Here is a 27,609-nt window from a genome sequence, read left to right on the forward strand (position 1 = left end):
AGAATTAAATTTAAATTTTCACTCATTGTAGGGCACCACCTTGTATTTTATATAATGAGAGATAGATAAAACCAATTAATCAGTCTTATAATCAGACATAGTTAAGTTCTCAGTTCAGGGGTCTTTTGTTTCTGGCCTCAAAGAAAATACAAGACAAGACTTGATGATAAATGAGGATGTAAATAAAATATAATGAGGAGGAATAAATGCAGCATTAGTAATAAGCACAAAGTAATGAGGTCAGAATCAAACAGAAGAATAAAATTGATCTTTGAAAAATAAAATGAACTGGTTACTTAGTTGACTATAGTGAAATAAAGTGTGTGAATTATGATTATCAGAAAACAGTACACTAGGTGAATAAATAACCTTTCTAGGACATAAAAAAAATTGAGAACACTATCCGACATACTATCCAACAACTCTTATTATAGACAGCAGAAGTAAAGTTAAGCCTACTTTGGTGTCAAGTCAGAGCTGACTCCTTTCAGTTGGATCCATAGTGGTTCTGTGCTGACTCTACTCGCAGTTTCCCAGCGATGTGTTGCTCTCTGAGACACAGCATGTGTCAAGCAACAAGTGTCTGGAAGTAGGTAAGCTGACAGCCTCACTCCAGGTGGATGGAGTGGAGTTAAGGCTGAGGATGGCTCTTTGCTAAACAGGCAGAAGTTCTGGAAGATCTCTCTGCTGGTTCCGTTGAAGTTGGTGTCGGATAAACTCTGATAGTTTCAATTTCCCAAACTTGACTTATCAAATAGTCTTGAAAGTAATTTCACTAGCCAGGTGACAAAACTTTCAAAATATTATCAAGCAAGACTTGTTAAAGTAAAAAAAAAAAAAAAATGGGCCATAGGGTATATAGGTTAAAAATCAAAATGCCCAAACAGCTTAATAGAGAAAAAAAAAAGGATGCCAGTCTAGACAAGAAAAGATGACTGGAGACGAGGACTGGTTAGCAGTTAAGAGAAAATCTTGAAGGACAAAAAGCAAACAGGAAAACCAAGGACATGCAAAAAGAAAAGTAAAACGAAGGCAGTTATGCAAAAGTTAGTTAACTACCAAACGTGTCAAAGTGCAAAATGTGCCAGCAGATCTCACCCAAGTGTAGGGTGTCGCTCTTTTTATCAACTGGATATTCACGCGGAGTTGTAAGTTTCCTCCAGTGAGCTGATTTTGAAATTACTTACTATAGGGAGATTAATTAAACTGACGTTTTACGCAGAGAGATCACAAACTTCAGCTTTTCACTATGGTCAATCAATAATGATTAATATAAATTGTATGTAAGAGAATATTACATAGAATATGGAGGAAAGAATATTGTAATAATCAGTGCAGTAGGGAGATTATTCAGAATGGTATAAAAGAAGTTAACTATCAAAATGATCTTAAATACTGTTCAAAGAGGAACAAAGGTTTAACAACACTAATTTGATTGACAATGTAATGAAATAAAGTCTTACAGTCTAATCTAAAAATCTAAGTCTAATCTAATAACTATATATATATATTTATTAAAAATCACCAAAATCACAGAGATCCACTATGAAAATGAGGAAATATGTATAAAAATGGCTGTAATTTCTAAATGGTTAATGTGATATTTTTGTTAAACCCCCTTGAATAAAAGCTGAAAGTCTACACTGCAATCACATCTTGATAGCTTCTTTTCAAATCTATTTTGGTAGCGTAGAGAGCAAAAAATTACGAAAATTGTGTCACTGTCCAAATACCTATGGACCTAACTGTATGTATATATGTATATATGTATATATGTATATATATATATATATATGTATATATGTATATATATATATATATATATATATATATATATATATAATTATCCAAGGTGACAATAATTTGTCATAATTATAAACTTGCAATAGCTTTTATAAACAGACAGGAACCCTGTATTTCCTATTAGGAACACCATTAACACCATCTTCTTGACTTTGGAAATCTGAAAGAAATAGTATTGAAGATTCAATAAAGATATAAGATATCAAAAAATAAAAACAATGAATAAAGCACGGCAGGTCTCACCTCTCCGTGCTGCCACCTTTCAAACTGAGCAAACAAGATATTCTCTGTGTTATCACTGTTGCTGTTTCCTGTGGATACATGTGATTTTCAGTCAGATATGTTTGGTAAGTAGAGAATAGTAAAACACAAATTTCAAGAATGTTGCAATGTAGAAACCCTAAACATCACTGCATGATGAAAGAACACAGCCTTCCCACTGCTGTCCTCTCAAACTATAGAAGAGTTAATATTAGGTCTCTCATTAAAAGACTTGACATTAGCAAGCTATTTGGCATTCACAATCACTCACACCCACATAAATACACCCACCTCCGACACACAAACACACACACCCTCCACACATACACAGTCTAATAATCATTTTTGGCTTTACTCATAATGTGTTGGAACAGAACAATTGATTTTCTCATTGCAGGAAGCAGCAGCACTCACTGCTTATTGAAACAAACAGTTAATGCCAATTGTTTACTCCAGGCTTAAGAACTAGTCCATAGCCAACAGGAAAGAAAATTAAAAGCATATACTGAAGAGTGCACTGATGGCATGGGTGCATTTGATAAACACAGTTGGCAGTGTTTGTGGGTGGGACACTAGTGAGGGATCATACTGCTGCACTAGTGAGTCCTACTGGTTGATCAGGGTGCTTGTGCAGAGGGGACGGGATCTGTATGCAGTGAGAATCATCATGTGTTAAACCCAGTCATACTGGTATTTAAAAGATCAGTTTATTTCAGTGCAGTCACTGCTATCAAGGGGCATCATGTAAATCATCACAAATCTTTAACGGGGTTCAATTTTGATGAACTTTGTCAAAATGCAGTTTTGTCTGACAAATATTTAGTTTTCATGTCATTTTTCAGTCTGTCATCCTACACAAACATTGGACTGTAGTACCTTTACTTATGAGTCTGCAGGGGTGGATTAGTAGCAGCAGGTCTGCCAGCATGATCACAGTCCATGAGCCATTCAGTCAGCACTGCAGGAGACCAGGGACTGGGTAACAGCAGCGCCTACTGAGTAGCACCCAGGAAGACACCTGCCGCTGGAAGGGGGAGAGGACCAGTCAGTGCTTGATCTGGAATTTCACTCTCAGGTAGGATGAAAGAAAAACATTTAGATCTTGGGACACACAATACTTTGTGCTTTACTGTGCAGGTTGTGCTTTACAAAGTGATTCATATAGTAATTGTAAAAAAAAATGTGTTTTCCAAAACACTGACCATCAACTAAATTTATCGTAGCATACACATAGGTATATAAAAATAAACCATTATGACAAATTTAAAAAGAAGAGTCAGGTGATATTCTATTGTATATATTTCTTACAGTCAACCCCATGTGCAGAGCCAAACCAACAATAAACTGTGATGCTTCTAAAAATGTGGCTTAATCCTCTTTTTAAAATAGTCCCCAACAAATGGACTATTTCCTCCTGAATAACTGTTTGAATACCTTTTTCTAAAAACTGCATATATTAAGTTTGATTGTATTACTTAAACAGTCTTAGTACATTGTAGTGTTATTAGGGGATAATTGTTTTCACTAGCATCTTTAAGCTGGACCGACTTAAAAACATAAATTTGTAGCCACACCCCCTCATCAGCACTGCAGCACTTTGCCAGCTTCTAATTGGCCAATTCATTCAACTTGTCTTGGCATAATCAGGGCTTGTTTCATGACAAAGAAAACCATGCCATGTTCTCCTCACCATTTTTCATGTTGTCAGTCTGTATCTTAAGGCTATGCCATTTTCTCCCTTCACCTTTTTTCAGATCATGAAATTTGTTGAGTTCTGGCTCAATTGACAAATTGTTTCAAAATAACTTAAGATTAAGTATGAATTTTAGTGTGACCAAATGATATTCCACAATTAATATCTACATACTTAAGCAATATAATTAATTTTGGCCATTTTCAACCAGTGTTTTTTTAAACTTGTTTTGAATATTTTAGGAAGAAGGAAGAATATTGAGATATGTCTTCTGTCCCAGCCTGACAAACATCATCAGAAGCAAGGTTTCACTGGTCAACTGTTAGCCTACTTGCTGTGACAGACATAAGTGGGTAAATTTTTCATGTTGTTGTTGTTGGATGGACTAAACTTATCAAAAGTTAATGTAGACCATTTTTACTAAATTTGTGGTGTACTCTCTGCCTTGTGGATTACTGCACCAACAGAAATCATCTACTGTGTTTCACAATTGCTTCCAGAGATTTTTGGGGAAGGTGATGCTAACATCTTGGAGGTCAGTGTTATAGTGGATGAACCGAAGACCCCACCTCAGACAATGTGCCTCCTGTCTGGCCTTATCTATGAACTGCAGCTGGAGTACCCTAAGTACATTAAAAAACATTTAAACTTTATTCAAAAGGTGATACTGAACCTGGGTAGAGCTGAGCTTACATCCAAAATTCAAAATCTAAAAATGTTGCCATCGTATACTTCATGGTCATGAAACGGATCATGGTAAACAAGTCTTCATGTCATTATCCACAGTTTGAGCAGCAGCAGCTTGCAGCAATCACATACGATTATTCCAGATAATATATTTTCTAATCCCTCTTCTTACTAGCAAGTATCTGGCTAGCCGTGCCTGCTCCAAATTGTAGCCAGCTGAAGATGTTCCTCGTACAGATGCAAAGAGACAGGACCTGGCATGATTTCAGTTAACATGGATGAATTTAAAAATTCTAGTACTGCTTTTCACAGGACCCAATAGGGATAAAATACACTTACTTGAGACAGTGATGAGCAAATCAGGGATTATCAAAATCTGGTATTTGGTTTTACCTGGGGGACTCCGGGACTGGTCTGAGAATTGCCATATCTGGATGGATGACAGACAGAGCCATGATGGTGCAGCCTATGTAAGGGTGAGAGCCTGCAACCTAAGAGGAAAGAGAAGACAAGAGAAAACAAAGAGGAAGAGGAGCTACAGTTATAATCTGTGGCTTTAGATATTGTCGTAGTCTCCGGTAAAATCTTGTAATACATTGGCAAGAAAATATGAACAAACACTTTCACATCTAGTTCTGTGGCTTTTACTACATACTATTGTTGCTGCTGCTACCCTCTTATTAATGATTTCAATTTATTAAAACTTCTGTTCTTTGTTAATCATTTCTATCAGTTGTGATAACATGAAATCTGATCATCAGACAGGTTGTTAACAAGTCAACAGTTTATCTAGATCATTTGGAGCACCACTTTATTAGAAGGTCAAACTAACAATGAGCACACCTGAAATGTTGATAATAATCCCTCATTGTGCAGGAAAATAGTGTGCACACAATTACAGTCAATACAGTAGGTCAAAGTTGAAGCAGGAAATGGATCTGTAAACTGTGATGGATGTTTCCAGACAGTTTACCTTTATTATCCCTTCAAAGTAAATTTGTCTAACCAGGGTGATTGCTTACAACTGTCTGATCGTCTTTTTTTTTTTCTTTTTTTTTTATGGTGAAGCATGACAAGAAACAGATGATTTAACAGGGACAGATGTGACAGAACATACAAAAATGACAAAGACCCAGATGGATAGAAGGTGGGACATAAGTGAGAAAAAGAAGGAAAAATGTAAGTATTGTAATAATAATAATAATAACAATAATAATTAACAAATATCAGTACTTAAAATAAAATGAGTAAAATAGATATTGCAGCATGGACAGATTGTGATTAAATTAATTAATTCAATTAAGACATTTAAATCCATTTCAATTAATTTATGTGCTTATTAATTCTTTCTAAAATGTGATAAATGAAGAGTGACACAGGGATGCCCCTGCTTTGGTCACACTCTGACCTTGAGGAGAGACAATGACCATTTGGGAGTGACAGTCCCAATAGCCCCCACACCACATGGAGGGAGCTTGTTCATTTAGGTTTTCAGCGTGTATTTTTTTATTATGTTTTTTATCCTTTTATTATATTCTTATTATCATCAGCAGTCATAATTGCCCATAGCCATCATTATTTTCATAATTTTTTATTACTTCACCAAGTATTATAGGAACCCAAGCTGTCCAAAGTGTGGCAGCTGTGGATCATGAAGATATAAGAGCAGCATTATTCTTGATTACATTTTCCTTTGCATAAGCCATTTTGCATCTTAGTTCTGATATTTTCAGACAGAGTCAGTGAATTTGCCTGAGTACACACTCTTGTGGTCATGCGAACTTAACTCTGCATGCAAGCAGTGCTAATTAGTGAAAAACACCAGTCTGTCTGTCTGAAAAATCTTGACGGTACAGATGATACACATTTATGCACATTTAAAGTTAATGTCTGAGCAGCCAGAGATAGCAAGAGAACACTACGGCATCATTAACGGAGTGTGTTTCCATGTGCTCTGAAAATCTCTCACACTCTGGCACTCTTACACGTACACTGACACTATAAGACTCACTTCTGGTGAAGACCCGAAATAAGTATCACAAGAAATGCAAGTATACTTGCAAATATACTTTGTCCATACTATACTGTACTGTATGTTTGTATTAAAACAGAATGAGAGATTACAGCACTGACATGAGTGAAGAATAAAATTCATACAGAGTAATAGAACAACTACATTCTTCTATAAACACATCCACAGTATCTGTCTGAAAATTTAATCATGCTGGGGTGGTAATTTATGATTTACTGGTGCTACAATCAGTCAGTATTTCCTGGTGGGACATAGGGAAAGACAGACAACTAGGGGCCACTGCAAAACAGATTCAACAGGGTTACGAACAGAATGATGGATATACAGTATTAATGTCAAGGAGCTGAAAATAACAACAGCTTTTATGTTTTAGATATGGGTGTCATCTAAATCCTCAAGTGTGATCTGGGCTTTTATTTATTAACCTGCTAAAAGTGAAATTTTGGACTCAAGTGAAAGTTGAAGACCTCCAATTTTACCCCTACTCAAAGAATTAAGAATAAAAACTATTTATCAAATTTATTTTTACTAGACATACTCGATTTAGTACTAGATTAGTACTAGATTTAACATAGATCCAGAGTCAGTTAACAGTAGATCCTTGAAGGCTGCAATACAAAAAAAAGACATGTTTTCCACGTTACTTGACATGAAGAAAAAATGACCACAGATGAACACCATAAATACTGATGCCAAATAAACTGTGATACCATCAGTGACATCACAGAATGTTGTTTTGTGAGTTTGTAAATAGAACCCATTACGCCCATCAGGCTGCCAACAGGCACACTTCGAACAGGCACTGCACTAGTATAATTCAAAGCTCAAATTTCAGTTTAACTTGATGTTACCGTTCTGTGTAAGTGCCTCTAGAACTGGGATTCTTCCAAGTCTGTATTCATGACGTGTTTCTGTTACTCCATCTTCCTTCGGTCCAGCCAGCACATTCGAAAGAGGCACCACAATCCTCCATGTCTAATACACTCTCATCACAATTATAATTAAGCAGGCCAGCCTGTGGAAGAACCTGCAGATATATTGTGTTGGTGTCTCTCCTGAAAGCTGCAGTCTCTGTGGTGAGTCAGGATAAACAAATGCTTGGATGGATTGTCTCACCCATACCGCAGAACAGAATGTGATTAATATGGCTGAGTCATTCGTACACGTACACACCACAGTGCAGCTCAAGGAACACATCCAAACAGTGTTAGCTACAAGTTCAAGAAGTTCATTTACAGGAACACTCTTTGATTTACAAAGAAAAGACTACCTTCTGACTAACTTAAAAATAAAAATTATATCATGTCATTGTGATAATCATAAACAGATTGGCATTGTTAGAACACACACACAAACATACACACACATACACATACAAACAGGATCACCTCTCCACATTACTATCACGTAAAATTATATTCAAACATTCATGTTCCCCTCAGGATGAATTTCAATAACTTTGGTGACCCCAGTTTCATTTTGTGTCATAGTAAGATTAAAATGTTAATTTGTCAAATGCTAGGGTTTATGACCAAATACCATAAACTAATGGCATACCCATCAGCCTCAGCTGTGCTTTGTGTTTAGTGTTAAATAGCAAATGTTAGCATGCTAACATGCTGAAATAAGTTGTATGCATGTCAGCATTGTCAATGTGAGCCTGTTAGCATTTAGCTCAAAGCACCACTGTACGTAAGTACAACCTCACATACCTGCTAGCATGGCTGCAGACTCTTAGTGTTGTTTATTGCAGGATTTTGAAAGAAACAAAGCTTTTGAATACTAAGATATTTCAGTTGTTGTCATTGGAAAGTGTCTGTTTTAAAGAAGTATATTATTTGGAAATAAAATGAATACCTATTAATGCTATGTCTTAGCTGAAGAAAATAAAAATAATAATAATAATAATAAATAAAATAAAAAATAAAAGAACATTTGTAAAATGTTCTGTGATGTTGGCTCACTCCACAGTTTAAGAACCAATTATTTATATAATTTAACACATACATACTTAAACAGTGGAGACATGTTAGGATGGAATGGAAAATAATATGTGAAAGCACATAGCTTGGGAAATTAACTATTTTATTGTGTGTCAGTATATTGGCAATGTGAGAAAATATCCAATAAGAGCTGAATATGTACGTACTACTCAGCCTCTTTCTTTTGATAGAAAAGAGAAAGGCTACCTTTTTGAATCTGTGTGAATGCTCTTTTATAGCCTTACCAGCTGAGGGACTACAAATGTAAAGTTTGTCTTGAGGGTGGAGCTACAGGAAGGGCCACTGGGGTCATTAAAATGAAAAGGCTTCATCCACTTTCAAAAATTCATGTACAGAGCAAATATTAGGAGCTATTAGATTAGTGATATACATATTAGATTAGATTAGTGATATATCCGATGTGCAAAGTTGACATTTTGGTCTGAGAGAGGCTCTACAGGTCACAAAAGAATGTAAGGAAGAGGTTTCTTTATTCCAGCAGGAAAAATCTGCTACTTCAAAGTGTAGTTGCATTTTTTTCTACCTATTTTGTACTTGTTTCTACTAGTACAAATCTATACAGACACACACACACATAGTCTGACGTCTACCAACACTCAGAACAAGCACTGACGACACAATGAGTTGTTGTGGAGATGTGTGTGGGACTGACACAAAGATACAGAGCTAAAGATTTAGAAATTCTAGGAGCCAGTTAGACAGATGGAGGGACAGGTGGACAAGCATGGAGGGGGTAAACACACACACACACACACACACTTATAGTACCTTGCTCCATCCTTTCCCATATATGAAAGGCAGGGTGAAGGCAGCACTAGTTAGAACCACAGCCAAGACCACCATGGTTCGATGGAGCTACAAAGAGAAGGAGCGGGAGAGAGAAGGGGTACTATTTAAATATTTAAATGAAGACTGGATAGTGATCGAGTCTTCATTTAAATATTTAAATAGTGTTATGTTCATCGGAAATAGAGAGTTGCAAACCAAGAATCTGGTTTTGAAAATTACGTGAATTATTCTATCGATAAAATATATTTCAGAGCATATCCCATGTTTGGATATTATTGTCATTGAAACAGATATATTGGTGATCTCACCTGAAACCAGAGTCTTTGTCCTAGCAGAGTTAGGTCAGGTCAAAAGTGTTTGTAGTGGCAAGCAATTGAAGATGGCTGTGCTTACTGTCCACATCCAGACAGTCATCATTAGCACACCTGAGAGGACAGACCACAGGTACTATAAACTGATTTGTAGATATTTGGAGCTAACATCTGAGATTTATGAGTGAGTCAATGTATGCAGCAAATGTGTAAGATGCAGTCTGTTTGATCACATACAGCATTCACAATTTCTCAAAACTGTCATGTTTGTTTGTGGAGAGTCTTCAATCTATATTTGTTTGTTAGAGATTTACTCTTTGATATTTTGACTTATAGTTCTGTGTTAAGGGGTTACAGCGTAGCTACATGCCTATGCAAATAACCGCCGTACACAGTAGTAGGCTAATGTGTGCAACCAGATTTGGAGCTACAACGGCTACAGAGATAGCACTTGGAGACAACAAGAAACGTGACTGGTCAGCTCATGTTTTCTCCGACAAGTTTTTGAAGGTGGTAGATCAGTGAGACTGAAAGTAACTTTAGGCAGTTTGAAGAAAGATTCAGTTATAGGCTGCTTTTCTGTAACACATATCTAACAAAGACATATCTACTGCAAAACTTCTGCTCATGAAAGTCATCTCTATCACAGGGGAAGAAAAAACAGAAATAGGGAAACGACAGTTAATGGTCTCCTATTCAGTAATGAAACATGACGGAATTTCCCACTGTCTTTTATATCAGCATCAGTAAGTGACACAGTTACTGTGGCGAATATAGACCAAAAAAAAGGTTTGATGATGCACAATACATCCATATAACGCTGTGACAGTGGCATTAGCAGGTGCAATCCAACTTTAAACTAAAAATCAAAATCTCTCAAAAACTACAACAAAACGTATGCCATTGGTATATATGGTCGAACTCCTGTTAACTCCTTGCTTCAACCATAAATCCAGCTTTATATGGAGCATAAGAGTACATGTAATTAGACTTATTTGTGTCCTTAGAATTCCTTAATTTAGTCTGTGATTCAGTCACATAGTGTTCTGTATGCAAACCTTAAGGGAAAACATAATATATTATAGCCACTTATCAAGCAGCAAGCTGTTTACTTTCTGCCTGTAATGATAATATGTTTGGCTATGGTGAAACCAAAGCTTAAATCCTGTGATCCTGCTGTGATCCTACTGGATCACAGGTAAAAAAAAAAAAAAAAAAAAAGTTTTCTTTTCCCCTAAGGTTTGTGTACGGAATGCAATGTGACCATATCACAAAATGACATAAAGAGTGCCAAGGTCACAAATGGGACTGTAACAAAATATTGACATAATGTTTCTCAACAGGATGTGCTTTTTACTTTATTTGCATACATTAAACAATTGATACTGCAATTAAATTTCATTTATTAAGTTGAGCTTAAAGGTTCATTCTTCATCTCAGAAACAGCAGCTTGACCAATAAATAGATAAATAAATAAATACCTCAAGGCAAACTTAACTTTTCAGCCTGCTACGGTTAAAGCTCTTAGAATACAAAGACTGCAGTATGTTGTTTGGTTAGCCCAGAGGCAAAAATAATAATTAATTCAAAAAACATGAAAAAAACGCTACTAAAACTAACTGTGTCAAACCTCCCAGTTACTGAAAGTAAAAACCATACTAATCCCACTGAGCAAAGGAAAAAGAGTTGTTGGGCTGTAATTTGCAGTGAATTCAACGCAAATGAAAATTAAACCACAAGGACAGACATTGCTTATATTGAGTGATATCTGCCTTCATAGACTCTGTGGAACAATTCTAAACTGTCTTTAAAAAGAGAGAATGCAGACCTCAGAAGAGAGCAATTTACAACTGGTGGTAGACTACAAAAAAACAAAAACAAACCAAGACTAATAAATTGAGTGACTTGTTGTCTGGAATAATAGAGCACCAACTACCTCTGGATAGTTCACCAGACAATGATCATTTGGACAGTTCCAGAGGAAAGGAATCTGAACAGGTTGGAAGAGTCATTGCACAGTGTGTACCCTACACATCTGCTATACCAACCATGTGTGAAGATGCTGCCACCACCTTTTAGCAGAAAACAAAAAACATGTCCATGCATGAAAAGTTAGCCAGAAAATTTCATGAGCATAAAATGAAATATCTGAAGGAAGAGCAGGAAATAAAAGTGATAATTCTACCAGTTAAATTGGATATGAAGCTGGAGGGGAGAGATATGATCCAAAAAAGATAAAGTAATGAGACACTTGTCATTACCATCTACAATGAACAATATGATTTGCAAAAAAAAAAAAAATGTTTTGTCATTTGGATATTCATGAATGTGAGTATTTTAATCACTACGAACTAAAATTTAAGCCTGCATTGATTTAGTCAATCATTTAATTTTACTGCTATTTTGATTTTGTACAGAACCAACATTTAATTGCATCTCATCTAACTGAAGTGTTGCAAGGTGAAAGCAACTCAATGTGTAAGTCCTTGTTGGTGATTGCCTGCCTCAGCCATGGACACGTCTGCTTGATCCTTAGCTACCATTGAAGGATCCAAACAGCATTGCTGCTTCAGGTAGTTGTGCAACACAGCTTTAGCAATGGCCACCTAGCACATCTTCTTGGGAGTCTAAGTTTTTTGCTTAAACAATGGTATTTTTCCACTTTCCAAACATACACTCGATCGTCACTCTAGTGCGGATATGAGCTCTGTTGTACCTTTGCTGGATTAATAGAAAATTCAATTTAGTCCTAGAGTAACTCTAATCCTCCCTCTTGCAATTGTCTTAGTTTAATCCAGAACAGGCTAAATCTACAACAATTTTAAGATAAGTCTGTGCAAGTCGCTTTGAGTTAAGACAGCTCAAGCGGGCATTCTAGTCTGGTACTAGGCTAAAGCCTTGTCTGTGAAACCGGCCCATAGAGTATTAGACTAATAGTCTTGTTAATATACAGAGCCCATACTGGAACCATATATCAGAAAATGGTTGTCAACCAACCATGGAACTTGATCTGCAGGGGAGAGCTGGAGCCACTTAGATCTTTTGGATGTCCAGTAATTACCTTCTGATTGGTGGAGATGATAGGCTGACAATCATGTCTGTGGATTAAACCTATGGAGGACAAAGTTTTGACAACATGGACTCTGCACTAAGTTTACATTTTACATGCACAAAACGTGTAACAGAGAATATTCATGTTTGATTCACTGTACCATTGTTTTCCAGCAGTAGTTGTATGCTATTCTCATCGTTGTCACTCATGCAAGTATTCCCACTGAAGGCATGACTAGTCAGACTGAAATACACATGACCCGAGGTGTGAACAACCAAAGACACCTCAGACTTCAAAGTTATCCAGGAATATAACAGAGTGAGACCCAGTAAACGCCCAGGGACAACTCAACAGATCACTACGAAAATGGAAGTATGAAACTCAAATTAACATTTTCAGAAGGTCAGTGTTTAACCTGAACTAGTAAACAAGTCTACCTTATCTACAACATCTACATTAGCTTTGCAGCCCTACTCCTGATCTGAGTTAAACACAGGTCTCACACTGAAACCAGTTACCGGTTTTAATGTTTTGGCTGATGGTGTATATATGGAGGGCTACACCACTACCTTGTGAAGTGACAATATCAAATTAATTATTATGAAATAAAACTTGACATTAAATAATAATGTTATTGGAGAAAAAGGTCAGTTATTAAAAAAAAAAAAACTCCAATAAAACCTGTTATTTTTATTATTATAAAAATACTAATGATGAAATAACATTTCATTACACTGAGATTAGTTTTCATAATTTCTTAAATTATTTCACAATTTATTGTTTTATATAGTTATATATTTTACACAGTGATTTCATGCGATTATTTATTTCATAATCATTAAATTATTTCTTTAATATTGAACACTTTCTGTTGTTGGGTTTCATACTGTCTTCTCTTGGTTAGATCTACCATGCGCCAGAAACAGGAAGTAGCTCTGATTGAAGTTAAACTTGTTAGGTAGGAGGATTTTTCTATGGAAACGACATTGGATGACTCCATCGGCAAGCCTCCAGGCCTGACCCCACAGACCCTCCTAGAAACAGAGAGGTCAGCACTGAAAACTGAGTGTTAAAACATACAGCCACTGTTATTGTATGTTGATGATGATTAGTGTGTGTCTGAGTGTACCTCTGTTGCCAGCTCAGGGTGTGTTCGTCCAGAGACATATGCAGCACTAATGGTAACCTTCCCCCTATCATTCACGCACAGATAGATGTCAGCATTCCCCTACAAGCGCAGAAACATTTACATAAATACAGTTACATACATTTACTGCTCATTGCTTTCAGTCCCCAAAAGTCGTTGTTTTTATTATTTAACAGGCAACTCATCATGTTCATATACTAATAAACTAACTGTTTTCCCAGTTGGTGGTGGCAACATAACACTGTCTAGATTATGTTCAGAGGCAAGGTTTTTTTTTTTTTAAACTAATTAATTTGATTATACATTAATGTAATTTATAGGAGATACAATAAATGAGCAAGATATTAACACACCAAAAATCCCTTTGAGCTCACAATTTTTTATCATCTAAATAAATACACATAAATTAATTTTTCATAAAATAAATAGAAACCCAAACATTGATTCCTAAATACCCTGTATGCAGTGCCACCACTTTAAACAAGTTTTTTTGGTATGCAAGAGACTAAAATGCTGACTTTCATTTAATGTTTGAGAGTATTCACATCCACAGTGGTTGAACAATGTAAGAGTGTTCATAAAGTTCCCATAGTTTTAGTACACTACTTCAGGAGAGCACCACATACATAAATATAAAGCCAAGTCTTCCTTCTTCTTACAGAAACAACTTCCTGATGCTACGCTAGGGCACATCATCAGTGTTGTTACCTGGGGTGGTCAGGTGATTTGGGTTTTCTAACATAATACACCCTTGCCCAGGTGACCCAACCAGGGTTGATCACACCTCAGCCTGTGTCCTAGCAACAACCCACAGATTAGCCTCATTGAGCCAGAGCCATCTTGATGCTTTCTCTGCTGCATCCGTGGTGGTAGAAATGGCTCTCTTTCATCTCTCTCCAATGATTTTGAGTGCAGCATATGCTTTGCAAAACAACTGGCCTGCAAAGCCCCAACACCCAACCTCCACGGGCCAACACTGTGCTCTCCAGCCTCTGCTTTGGCAGTTGTCCTTCAGCTCCTCATACCTTGCTCTTTTCTGCTCATAGGCCTCCTCCATATTTTCTTCCAATGGCACAGTGAGCTCAAGCATAATAATGTGCTTTGATGCGACAGACCACAGCACAATATCGAGCCACAGTGTAGTCTTTGTGATGTGGGGAGGAAGCTGCAGCTGCTTTGCAGCTGGTATTCTGTTGTTGGTCTTTCTCCCTCTTTGACAAAGTGGATGATGTTCTTGATTGTTTCTGTCTTCTGGTAGATGTTGAGGGTGCTGCAGATGGTCTCTGCAATCATCCGGAGGACCTGGTCATGCCGCCACTGACAACGACTGTTGGCAAGAGCTTTATTGCAGCAGCTCAGGATATGCCCAAGAGTGCCAGTATTCTCACAGAGGGGGCAAGCTGGTCGTTCTGCAAGGCCCCAGTAGTGCAGGTTAGATGGACTAGGAAGGAAGTCGTTATCAGCCTGGATGGGGAACTTGATGTAGTGTGGATCCTCCTTCCAGAGATTGTTCCACGTGATCTTCCACCCCCATTTGGTCCACACACCTTGCTGTCTCATTGCCACTACTCTGCTGGTCCTCTTCTCCTCCACAGCTGTCCTTATTTCCTCCCGGATCAGTTCTCGTCACTCTTTCCCTTGTACTTTGTTAAAACAGGGGACTTCAAGGCAAGACCAACTCTTCCCTTAATAACTACCACCACCAGCACTTTATGTCATAATCGCACCTCAACTTTTTCCACTGCAGCTTCTGCGCTCCACTTTCTTGTAGCTCTTACTGACACTCTTGCTCTGGCAACCTTTGGAGCTGAAGGTTCCTGGTACTGCAGCACTTTTCTTGCTCACAAACTTGAACTCCTCAATGGATTTCAGAAGAAGCATCAGCTTTCAGCTGTTTCCATACAGAGCAATGTTGCTGATGTTCCTAGGTAAACCCAGCCATCTTCGCATGAACCAGCTGACTATCCTCTCTAGTTCAGCAATGGTGGAAATAGGAAACTTATAAAGAGGCAGTGGCCAGAGGATTCTTCCATGAATTGAACTGCCCTGCGAGGCCAGTCTCTCTCAACCTTTTGCAACCATTGTTTCAACTCCCCATTGGTGTTCCTTATTGCTGCCTTGTCTCTGAGTGTTGCATCACATATCTTTCCAAGACTTTTTACAGGGTTCTCTTTGATGGTAGGAATTAGAATTTCATCAACTGAGAAACAAAATGTCTCCAAGTTGCTTTCTTTCTTCAGCACTACAGATCTTGATTTTGCAGACTTGAAGAACATCCTTGCCCACCTCATCAACCTTTCCAGCCCCTTCAGAATCCACCAAGGACCAAGCACTTACGCTGTAGCGATGGTAAGGTAGTCCATGACTGCTCACATTGGTGGTTGGCAGATCCCAGATCTTGATTTCAGGGCTTGACACTCTGGCTCTGCAGATTTTACTAGTATGTTCATTGCCAGGGTAAAAAGGATGACTGAAATAGTGCAGCCTGTGAAGATGCCAATCTCCAGCCTGCACCAGTCTGCTGTTATAAGCCCTGTTGACTCTCAGGTGGAACATGCTGTAATAGTCCATGAGGATTCCTCCGATACCCTCCGGAGCATGGTGCCCCTTCAAAGTGTTTTCGACAGTTTTGTGGGGAATTAAGCCATAGGCATTCCCCAAGTCACACCACATAATCATTAGTTTGCACTTGTTTTCTCTGGCCTGCCTCAAGAGCTTAGTGATGACTCCTGTGGGCTCCAAGCAGCCTGGTACCCTTGGAATGCCACCCTTCTGGACAGAGGTGTCAATGTATTTGTTCCTCTGGAAGTACTCTGCTAGGCACCTTGCCACCATGCTGAAGAAGATCTTTCCTTCATCATTCACCAAGGATATTATCATAATCTTTTTCTTAACATTTTAACATTCTTTTTTGCTGCCCATCCTATGCTGATTTTACGAGCATAGGACTAATTGAGTCATTTTATTTTACACAGTTTGTGAATGGGGCCAGTAACTGTAAGGATCACACTCTTGATTTAGTGCTCTTGCTGGGTCTAGCTCTCCAAAGCGTGGGACTAATCGATGTTTGTATATCAGACAACAAAGCTGTGATTTTTAATGCTCCACTTCCCAGTCCTATTCCTAAGCCAAGCTCTGCTCCCATAAGATTGCATATTTTTAACTCTGAGTCTGCTAGTCCTTTTCGTGATGCCTTTGTTGCCTCTTCTCACCCATGTCCCTCTGAGCAGTAACCAAACATTGATGATCAATAATTTTCATTGTTGATCATGTTATCATGTTTTAATTTTTAATCATGTTTTAATTTTAATTGTTCTCCAAATAGAACTGTCCTGGATGAAATGGAATGAATGGCATTTCTTCCTTAACAAAGCAGACAATATTAGGCTACAGATCACACCCATCTCCCCTGGATATTTCAATTCCAAACCAATGTTCCAGCTTCACTTAATTGGTTTGAACCCACTACTCTATCAACTCTCACCAAAACCATAACTCAAATGAAATCCTCATCCTGCCAACTAGACACAGGATCCTGGGTAGGTAGAACCTTCTCTGTTTTTCTTTGACTTACCTCCTCGTCATTAGCCCATCTTATTTGTGGCATTCCACAAGGATCTGTTCTTGGCCCTTTATTATTTTCAATCTATATGCTCCCGCTAGGTAATGTCATCAAAAAGTATAACACCCAATTTCATTATTACACAGATGATTATATGCAGCTGTATGTTCCACTCAAATCCTCAAACTCCAGTTGTCTAGCTTCTCTGAAGGCCGGCCTAGCTGACATACACTGTTGGATGTCTCAGAATGTCCTTCGATTAAACACAGGTAAATCAGAGATACTTCTGTTCACCCCTTTTTAGTTCCAGATCCTATATACTTGATAGTCTTGGCTCTCTATCAGCTGATGTGAAACCAGTTGCAAAAAAAAAACTGGGTGTTTCATTTGACTCTGAATTTTGTATTGATGCTCAAGTACAGAGGGTTGTTCAGTCTTGCTTTATGCACCTTGGGAACATCTCTAAAATAAGATCTTTCTTATCTAATTAAGATCTCAATAGTCGTAAATACCCTTGTCTCTTAGACTACTGTAACACCATTTACTCATGTCTCAGCCAAAGCTTACTACATTTTCTGTAGCTGGTGCAAAATGCGGCTGCTAGACTTATTAATGGTACGAGGAGATTTGAACACATCACACCAGTTTTAGCTGAACTTGATGGCCAGTCAAATGTAGAATCGAGTTTAAGATCTTATTGTTAACTTTTAAAGCTCTTTATGGCCTGGCACCTAGCTTTCTCACTGAGCTCTTATATTTTATAAAACACTTTTTCAAAGTCTTACTTTTATTTAAGGTTTTTGCACAATTAAGTCCTTTTAATGCTTATCGTTTGTTTTGTTTTCTCTTTCGGTGTTGTGTATTTGCATTATGTTGTTTTAAATGTTGTTTTATGTTGTTTTTTATGTTTTATTTTAAATTACCTGTACAAGCTCCATGTTACTTTGTTAAGAAAGGTTTTATACAAATAAAGTTTATTATTATTATTATTATTAATAAAAAACCGGCTGATGTTCTCAGAGTTCTCCTCTTTCGGAATCCACAATCCTGGAACTTTGCCACTCTTCCAGATGGCCTTGAGGATTCTCCATTGCCACTTGAGAAGCTGGGGGCAGTGTTTATAGATGTTGTAAGGAGTGCAACTCAGACCAGGAGCTGAGCCTGCTCTGGCTTTTTTTAACTAATAGCTGAACTTCCTTGAAAAGTGGCTCGCAATGGTCGAAAGCCTCTGTTGGTTCTGTGGGCGAGATGAGGGCATCACAGTCTCGCTGTTCAACTTCTTTGTTTGGGTCACTGAAGGTGCGTCGAAGACGTTGGTTCATCTGTTTCTTTGTGCAGGACAGCTTTATGCTTCTCTTCTGACCCAACAGCAGTGAAGTGAAAAGGGTTGCTGATAAATACTGATCTTTTCTGTGCTCTTTCCCTTCCCTTCCTCCAATATTGCTCTGCTCTTCTCAGGGTGATGAGCCTTTTCCTCAGCGTCACACGCAGTTCTTCCAGTGGTGCCCCTTCATCATGGTTGGACAATTTATGTTGTTGCTTGAGGGAATTGAGTTCCTTTAAGATGTTTTGGATTTTGGTGGGTCTGTTGTTTTTAACATATAGTCGTTTGGCCCGCTTTTCAGCCTCGGTACCAAAGCTTTTTGCTACCACAGTTATGATCACTGTTGTCATTGCCTGCAATAACCTCTCCACATCACCTTTGGCCATTGTTTCCAACTCACAGGCTATGTCCTCATCAAATCTTTTCCACTCTGTTGTCTGGCAGGCTTTAGGCCATCTGATCTGCGCAGTCTGAGATGTGACACTAGGATGCACAGTTTGCACCACATGGAGGCTCTGGGTACTGTGGGGTGCTTTCTGACCCTGCTCTTCCTGTGTCTCGCCAAACTGGGAATGTGCATATTGTGGTGCTTACTGTTGCTCTTCCATTTAATTTGTAAAGATGAAAACTGAACCTCTCTGGTTCTTACACATTCTCAGCTATGTTTTATACTATATTGATTTGAATGAAAACCAGTTGCTGCCAATGAGGAAGAAAACACATTAAAAAATCTAAAACCCTACAAGTTGCTTTGGGAAAAAATGATAGCAGTTATGGAATGAAGACAGTATGTCATTTGAAGTAAACATGCTAAAAGATGTAAAAACACTGGTTTGAGTTGTACTGGTATATCAAGCAAAAGCTGGACTCTAATATCTCATATTTTGCCTCTTTCTGCCCTTCAGTATGACGCATCATAAATCACTTGTATGGTAATTACGAGCCAGAATTTCTGGGTGTTCAAGTTAAACACCCAGAAAGTTTTGCCTTAAGTTTTGCCTCTTGTGCAAGCTTTTTAGTGGTAACAGTGTTGTTTTAAAAACTAAATTTCATGATGAAACTCACCATCAATTTATTCAGAGACAGGGCCATTGTTATGTAAGATTTACTCTGGCCACACCCCACTGAACTAAACTGAGGAGGAAGAAGACAGCAGTTCAGATATGTAGCTGGCATTCTTATTCTGAATGGCAATGTTCTAGTTGTTCTGGATACCTCACCTTCCAGTGAGGTCTGTGTTGTATCTATAGTAACAGGGACATGGTTTCTGCAAAGATATGATGTTATTGGATTGTGCCATATTTAAAGCTCTATATTTAAAAGCTGTGTGCACCATAAACTAAATTTATTTCACCTAGGTAGAGGTTGAAATTTCAGAGACAGATATCTCAAAATCTGGACAGATAAAATGGCAACTATGTGCATGGATAGATGCACCTAGAGGGAAGCCTATATTAATTTATAGGCTATATTTTGTATTACTTTGGACTGTATTTTATCATATTTGTAACAGTTTAGGTGGGTAATGATATAAATAAAAATACATAATATTTTGAAATCTCTTCAGTCATCCTTTGTCCTCTGTGATGATGTCAGTCACTGACCAGTGTGGACAGAGCAGTGGGAGCAGTGGAGCAGCAGTTGCTCCTTGGGGGTAAAAACCTGTATAACAAGACCTGTCAATAAATTTGGGAGTGACCACAGGTTCTAATCATGCATTTTTAATTCTGTTTGTTGGACAACCCTGTGTGTGGGTCTTTATTTCAGTTTCTTACCTACTGTTTTAGCTCATGCCTTCATACAGTAATAATTATGTGCAATAAGAGGGAAAAAGCAGTATTTTACACTTAATGGGCCTCAGTGAAAGATTTGTGCACCAGAATGTGCAGCAGATAGGGTATCTTATATGAAAACTTTTCTCAGCCTGGAAACAAGAATCTCGGAGGCCAGCAACATCATATTTATTCACTTCAGTCAAGGCTTGTTTTTTGCTCATTTCCACCACTGGCAGGTTTGTCAGCAGGTGATCAATATGGCCGGCAGACTAAGTACATACAGAGAGGTTTGAGACAACTAGTCAAGACACTTCTATTTTAATTTGTTTCGAATGTAACATAAAATTTTTCCTTATCACGAGTGAAAAGTTGAATCTTTGAAAAGTGTCCATGAATTTCAGAATCTTAGTATTTGGAATGTGATGTCACAGAATACTTGGCTTTCTCAGCTTTTAAGTGCCCCCATAAATATTCAATGGAGTTGAGGTCAGGTGACTGTGGAGGAAAGTCTGTGACAGTCAGGACCCCATGGTATTCTTAGGTCTTTAAGTAGTTCTTGCAAAGTTTTGAGGTGTGTGAGGTCATTACTGTGTTGCAGCATGAATCCTTCTCTACAAAGATGCTAACCAGAGGGTAAAGCCTGTTTCAATGTGGTCACATTGTGTTTCGATGGTGGGGACTAGAACTTGGGAACATCTAAGTGGCTTGTAGTAATCTTTAGTGGCCTGTTAATATTGTATTTATCATTTAAGATGTCATTAATTAAGTTTGCTTTACTGCCTTGGAAATACAGTATGTAGAGCTATCTAGAATGCCCTAAGGTCCTGTTTTGTTACTTTTCTTCTCCATTCTGTGATAAGGTATCTTTGAGTTTTTACATGTTTTCTCATAAATTATCTCAAAAGCATATTAATTTTCAAGTATAGCACAGCATTCTAAGAATAGTGTATGTTTATATTGTTTTATTTTATATAAACATGTATACATGTAAGCCTGCACTTTAATGACCGTGTGATATTTACATGGATATGGCAAAAAAAATAAAGAAAATTCCCCTCTGAAATGTTGTGGTATAGACATTTTTCTTCCACATAAAGATGGGAGGTCAAAACATTCAAATTGATTATTTTGGAAAGCAATGACAAAAACCCCTTTTTTGTCATTTAGGTTGGAGGACAGCAAAATTATACCCTACAAATACTGTGTAAACAAAACAGCTCAGTTTCTTTACATAAAATTCATAGTCTGTACTATATAGACAGTGAAAGATGAAACAGATGTAGAATTACAGGTTATGTAGCACGACTAAAAAAAGATGGGAATAATATCATAATACTAACACATATAACAAAGGGCAAAAGCCTTCAAGTGGCATACCACAAAAATAAAGAAGAAGTTAGTATGCACGTCAAACATGTAGCTGATTCACTGGCTAGCTTTATCTTTGTACAAACAGCAGGGCCATGCCGAACAAAGGATGGCACACTGTCATCAGCTCCACAGCAGAATCAGTCTGTTATCTCACTGAGATAACAAACCAGAGTCAGCAGCTTCGTTTGAAACTAAATTCTAGCTTCTGTTCAGTAAGAAACTGGTAACTGATAGCTTTTCTTACAGAGTCATAGATCAGAGGTGGGTCACAAGAAAGTGAGCCAAACAAATAATATAAGCCTTTTTTAAATATACACTAATCAGCCACAATGTTAAAACCAGTATTAACCTGTATTTACACACACACACACACACACACACACACACACACAAACACACACACACACACACACACACACACACATAAACGTCCAAGACATTGACATTTCTACTGTCACACAGCTGTGAGACATTTTAAGAAGTTCAACTCATCTAAATTAAAGTGTTTGGGCTACCTATACCCTGTGCTGGCAGTGTCTCTGTGTGTTTTCTCCCTGAATGCAGAAAGTCCTGTTGGCCGTCAGAGGGCGGGGATTCTGCTTCCTTTACTTTCATGGAAGAAAATCTTTCATGTGAGCCCTCTACTATGAAATACACTTTCCCCTCAGCTTCCTAAAACTTGGGAGCAATGATGGATTCAGTTTCTAGGACCTCCTAAATTCATGCATTTGAAATTAGTGCAGGGAGAGCTATATCCATTTTAAATCATCACAATGCTTTGTGGTAAGAACTTAAAATATCATTGTGGGATACGAGTGGTTGCTAAAGTAGATTTTGGGCAGACTGAAATAGCCAATACATTTCATAATAAATGTTTTCATATCTCTTGCTTTCAGTAATACAGTAGCTCAGTATGACAAACTTGTTTTTCATCCATTATCAAGAATTATTAAGTTGGTCCCACATTATCCATACAGGGGAAATGGAATCAATTGGAGCCATAGGGCCTATCAAAGCTAATAGCAGACACTGACTCAATTAAAGATTGGAATGGACTTAACTTAATTGAGTCCATTCCAAAAGGTAAATCGTGCATCATGTTTATGGCCATGACATATCAAAAATATATACTATATATAAAAAGAAAATGTGCAATATGAATGAAACAGTCTTACACCTTCTGGATTCAACAGAAAATGTGGAGTGATCACTCTATGTTAGATTTATTTTCTAGTTTATAATACTAGTAAATCACCAGCAAGTGGAGGTATTGCTATATGGATGACATGCATGCACTGAGGGATATCAGTATCCTTATAAAAACAACAACAAGCAGCAACAATTCAGTTTTCTAAAAGCCCCTCTGAAGATCCAACTATGTCAGTTGAGGTTAATGGTACTACTGTAGATACTCTGGTAGATAGTGGAGCTATGATTTCAGCAGTTACAGCTAATGAGCAAGTGTGTACACCAACTTCTAATTTTGTTACTACTGTAGGAGTCTCAGGCATTCTTCTTGCAGAGGCAATATCTAAACAAATCTAATGTAACACTTGAAGGCATCGTACCAAAACATTTTGGTACGATGCCAGTCACTGATAGAAGCTGTAGCATACTCTCAAAAAGAAAAACAGTCGATAACAAGCCTAGATGATGACCTGTACATGTTACATCTAAGTGAACAAATTTCCCTGCAACACAGTACATCTGTACTGCAACATCCACCTCTCTTAAGTACAATATGGACCCCCTTCTGATCTTTCTGAAGTTCCAGCCATCTTATGGACAAAATATAAAAATCACTTGTGAAGTCTGCTCCACCTCACAGAGTGACACTCAAAGCTAATGCTAAGCTGCCTACAATTAACAATACCACTTGTCTCAAGAAAGCAATAGCTGAAATTGAAGGTGTCTTTCTATCTCTATTGGATCAATGTGTATTGGTTTGAACTGCCAGTCCATGCAACACTCCTATTTCGTCAATTCAAAAACCAGGCCATCTAGATGAATGACAATTTTAAAGTCAGTTTGAAGTTCGAACCTAGTTCGAAGATGGGTGTGGTCTGACCCATGAGTACTGAGTACTCATGTAATAATGTAGTATTGAATACTGAGTACTCGTGGATCGGAATGTCAGCATGTTGACAGGCATTGCGACCGGTGTGATCCTATTGCAAGCTGGTCTCTAGTGTTTTTTTTTAAATCTTAGTCTTTAGCGATAATATTTAAATATGTTCTAATCATGTGCATATCATTAATATTATGGATAGTATTATGTACTTATGCAAATGTATGTCACATTGAATGAGAAGAAATGAGATTTTATTGATTTTTATTTAGTTAGATATTGATTGGTTGATTGATTTAGTATTGATTGAGTTTTGATTTTTTTTTCTACTACTATAAGTTTTTCTGATTATTGTTGTCATACTGTGTAGGATGGGAATTACCTTAAGTATTAGACTATTATTAGAATATCTTTACTCCATCCTAGTCAAGTGTGGGTGGAGATGTTTGGCTCTGTGCCTACCCTGATGATGCATATGCATGTGATTTGATAAAACCTTTACATCTCTAGTTAGATGTGTTTGGATTTGCTGGTGGTACGTGTATGCACCATAGGGGATGATAAATTGACTGACTGATACAATATAACCTTTTAATTACTGATTATTGATCACTGTATAATTTTGATTTATATGATGGTTGACAAATTACTGTGACTGATTTAGATAAGTGTATGTTACTTCCACTCTGAAGGTTTTCTTGACCTGACCTTGGGTTAGTTAGTGGGTTATTTAGTTACTGTTGATCTCATGTTTGAAAAGGGGGATCTGTGAAGGAATTTTTTCTTCCTTAGGTCTAGTGTATCCACGGGTCACTCACAGGTCACTTACTAAAAGCATAGTTCATAGTCTGTTTCTAGCTGTCAACCAAACCAAAACTGTGTGGCATCACACTGTGTGAATTTGTACTGCTCATCCCTCCTCTTCTTGATGCATCAAGCATCAATAAATGCTGCTGCTTAAGCCATCTGGGTCTCCCAAAACTTCTTCAATGAGATCACAAGATTTCCATCACAAGTTCTGCAGATGAAAACACCTTTTGATGAGATAGGTCAGAGGAGAATTGCCAGACTGGTTCAAGCTGACAGAAAAGATCACGGTAACTCATAACCTCTCTTTTGAGGCGGATGGACTATAACAGCAGAAGACCACATCGGGTTCTACTCCTGTCAGTCCAGTACAGAAATCTGAGGCTACAGTGGTCACAGGTTCACCAAAACTGGACAGTTGAAGACTGGAAAAACATAGCCTAGTCCGATGAATCTTGATTTCTACTGAGGCATGCAGATGGTAGTGTCAAAATTTGGAGTCAACAGCATAAATCCATAAACCCAACCTGCATTGTGTCAGTAGTCCAGGGTGATGTTGGTGGTGCAATTGTTTGGGGAATGTTTTCTTAGCACACTTTGGGCCCCTTAACACCAATAAATCATCATTTGAATGCCACAGCCTAATGTGAATATTGTTGTTATTGTGTGCATGTGCATCCCTTTATGGCCACAGTTTGCCTGTCCTCAAATGACTACTACCAGCATAATAATACACCATGTTACAAAGCAAAAGCATGAGTGTGCAGCTGAAAAATCAGAAATTATGTGATTTTATCATGTCAACATGGACCAGAATCTCAAAGGAATGTTTCCAACATCTTGCGGAATCCGTGCCATGAATGAAACTGAAGCTGTTCTGAGAGTGAAGAGAGGCCCTATCCAGGATTAGTATGATGTTCCTAATGAAGTGTTTGGTGAGTGTATATTATATATTAAAGTATACATGTACATATAATATATTGTAGACATGTTGATACATTTTTTCTGCCATGATAAAGGTCACTGCTGAATTCCATGGTAGCCACTTTTAGTCCAAGCTGACCATAGCTGCTGTTGTCCCTCAATGAGAAAACTACAAACCTTTGATTACCACCTTGCAAGTCTACACATGGTGAGTATGTGATGCTCAGAAGACAGATTTAGGATGAAGTATTTCCTATACATCTTTCAAGGACTTTAACATACAAGTATCCTTTAATTTTGTGGTTATTACTCAGCTATATGTCTTGTGGACCTGACAGTTAATGTGCATAATAACTTACATTAACTGGGAAACTGTACTTGGGATTATATTTTCTAAATTGCTTGCTGCCAAATCCATCTCTTTTATACGACTGTTTTCAATCTGATATAGTGTATAACTTAATTAAATTGCTAGAAATGTATTTATATTCATTTTATTGAGGTTTTGATCAGCAAATACTGTAAAAGCTTAAATAAATGTTTTGCAATAATAACATTTTTTTTTTTTTCTGTTTATATTAACATAACATTACATTGTCATGCTTTCTTGTAAATTTGATTATTATTTGTCCTGAAAGTTGCCACTTCTATACCTGGAAACCTGTGTGGCAGGAAATGCATCTTTCTATGAGCATTGAAAGTTCTGACAGAGAAGAGATCTTCTGCACAGGGTCGACTTTGATTTGCAAAGACACAATTTAAGTAACTTTTAATAGGTTGTGTGGTTTAAGTCCCAGGCCAGTGGTACACACATGTGGAGCAGCTCTGGAGTTACCATGCATCTTTAGCTCATATCCAGAGTTTCGTGCAGAGCTTGACAGCATCCTGGCTGGAGATTGCTTTATAAAGGGTATTGTTTAGTGGATGTAAGGGATCTTACACATGTCCCTGTCGTATTGACATTTACAATCTTATGGCATTATGACTCAAGCTCATTTCTATAGATGTGCATTTAGTAGTTAAATACACTAAAAACTGTTGTTGTTCAACCATTAAAGTCCCAATTAAAAGTGGTACTTTGTCAGTTGCTTCGTCAAAAAGATAATCAATGCTAAGGTTTCAGGCCACTCATATTGCAAGAAAACATACTTTCTCACTCTAATCTAGAAGCACTTGGCCATGCAAATAATTTTGGCTTCATAAACCCAGTTTTGAAGATATTTGTCTCTGAGCTTTCAGCCCCCATCCCCAATTCTTAAATTTTGTGAGCACTACAAACAAGTCCCATTTGTATCCATTGTAATTGGGTGAGGGCAGTAATCTAACATATGAAAATCACAAAACTTGAGCAAATAAATTTGAAATCATCTGCATGGGTAGAAACCACTAGTTGTAAGTGAGAAAACATGTTGCTGAAGTGATCCTTTATGTTCCAAAGGGGTTCTGTTGGGGAACGATTAACGGTTTTTGCCAAATCATCTTGTTATGCACCAAATCATAAATACATAGTGCTAAAATAATTTTCTGCATTTAGCCAATGCCTTTAAACAGAAGCTCTTACCGTACAGTAAAGGTAGATGATTATAATATAATAAATCATTAATTTACAAATGACCAATTCATGCATTACAACTAAAACACTGTACTACAAGGAGAAGAGTTGAGATCAGATATATCATCAGACAAAATGCTTCATTAAACTTATAAAAACTGAAATAAGAAATGGGTTCGCATTTTGATGTTTATTGTAGATGCTTTTGCTGTAATATTTGTAAGCATACTGAGTTTGAAACTTTGCTCAAGTCCAAAAGACAGGTTTACTTTAATAATTCTGATGAGTCAGAAAGGTCTGCTCTTGTGTAAACATCCCTTTTTTCAGGCACAAACCCTTTTCACATGTTAATATTTTAAGTGCATGTCAGTGTTACCTATTAGATGCACATAACATTTCAGCTGGCTACCACTGGCTATTTTTTTGGAGCCTCATATGGGAAACATAC

At 37.5% G+C, this 27,609-nt stretch overlaps 1 protein-coding gene across 1 annotated transcript; it reads right to left on the reverse strand.

The window, feature by feature from the left end:
• Nucleotides 1–1,872: 1,872 nt before the first annotated feature.
• frrs1b (ferric-chelate reductase 1b) lies at nt 1,873–19,840 on the reverse strand. The gene is given in 14 exon segments (XM_040127528.1): nt 1,873–1,900; nt 1,902–1,963; nt 2,047–2,114; nt 2,947–3,005; nt 3,007–3,088; nt 4,617–4,672; nt 4,838–4,935; nt 9,248–9,334; nt 9,577–9,642; nt 9,644–9,693; nt 12,577–12,692; nt 13,529–13,665; nt 13,761–13,859; nt 19,730–19,840. Coding segments are annotated over 14 exon segments (1,119 nt in total).
• Between the last annotated feature and the right edge of the window lie 7,769 nt (nt 19,841–27,609).

This window comes from Xiphias gladius, chromosome 5 (genome assembly GCF_016859285.1).
Source record: "Xiphias gladius isolate SHS-SW01 ecotype Sanya breed wild chromosome 5, ASM1685928v1, whole genome shotgun sequence".
Lineage (NCBI taxonomy): Eukaryota > Metazoa > Chordata > Actinopteri > Istiophoriformes > Xiphiidae > Xiphias > Xiphias gladius.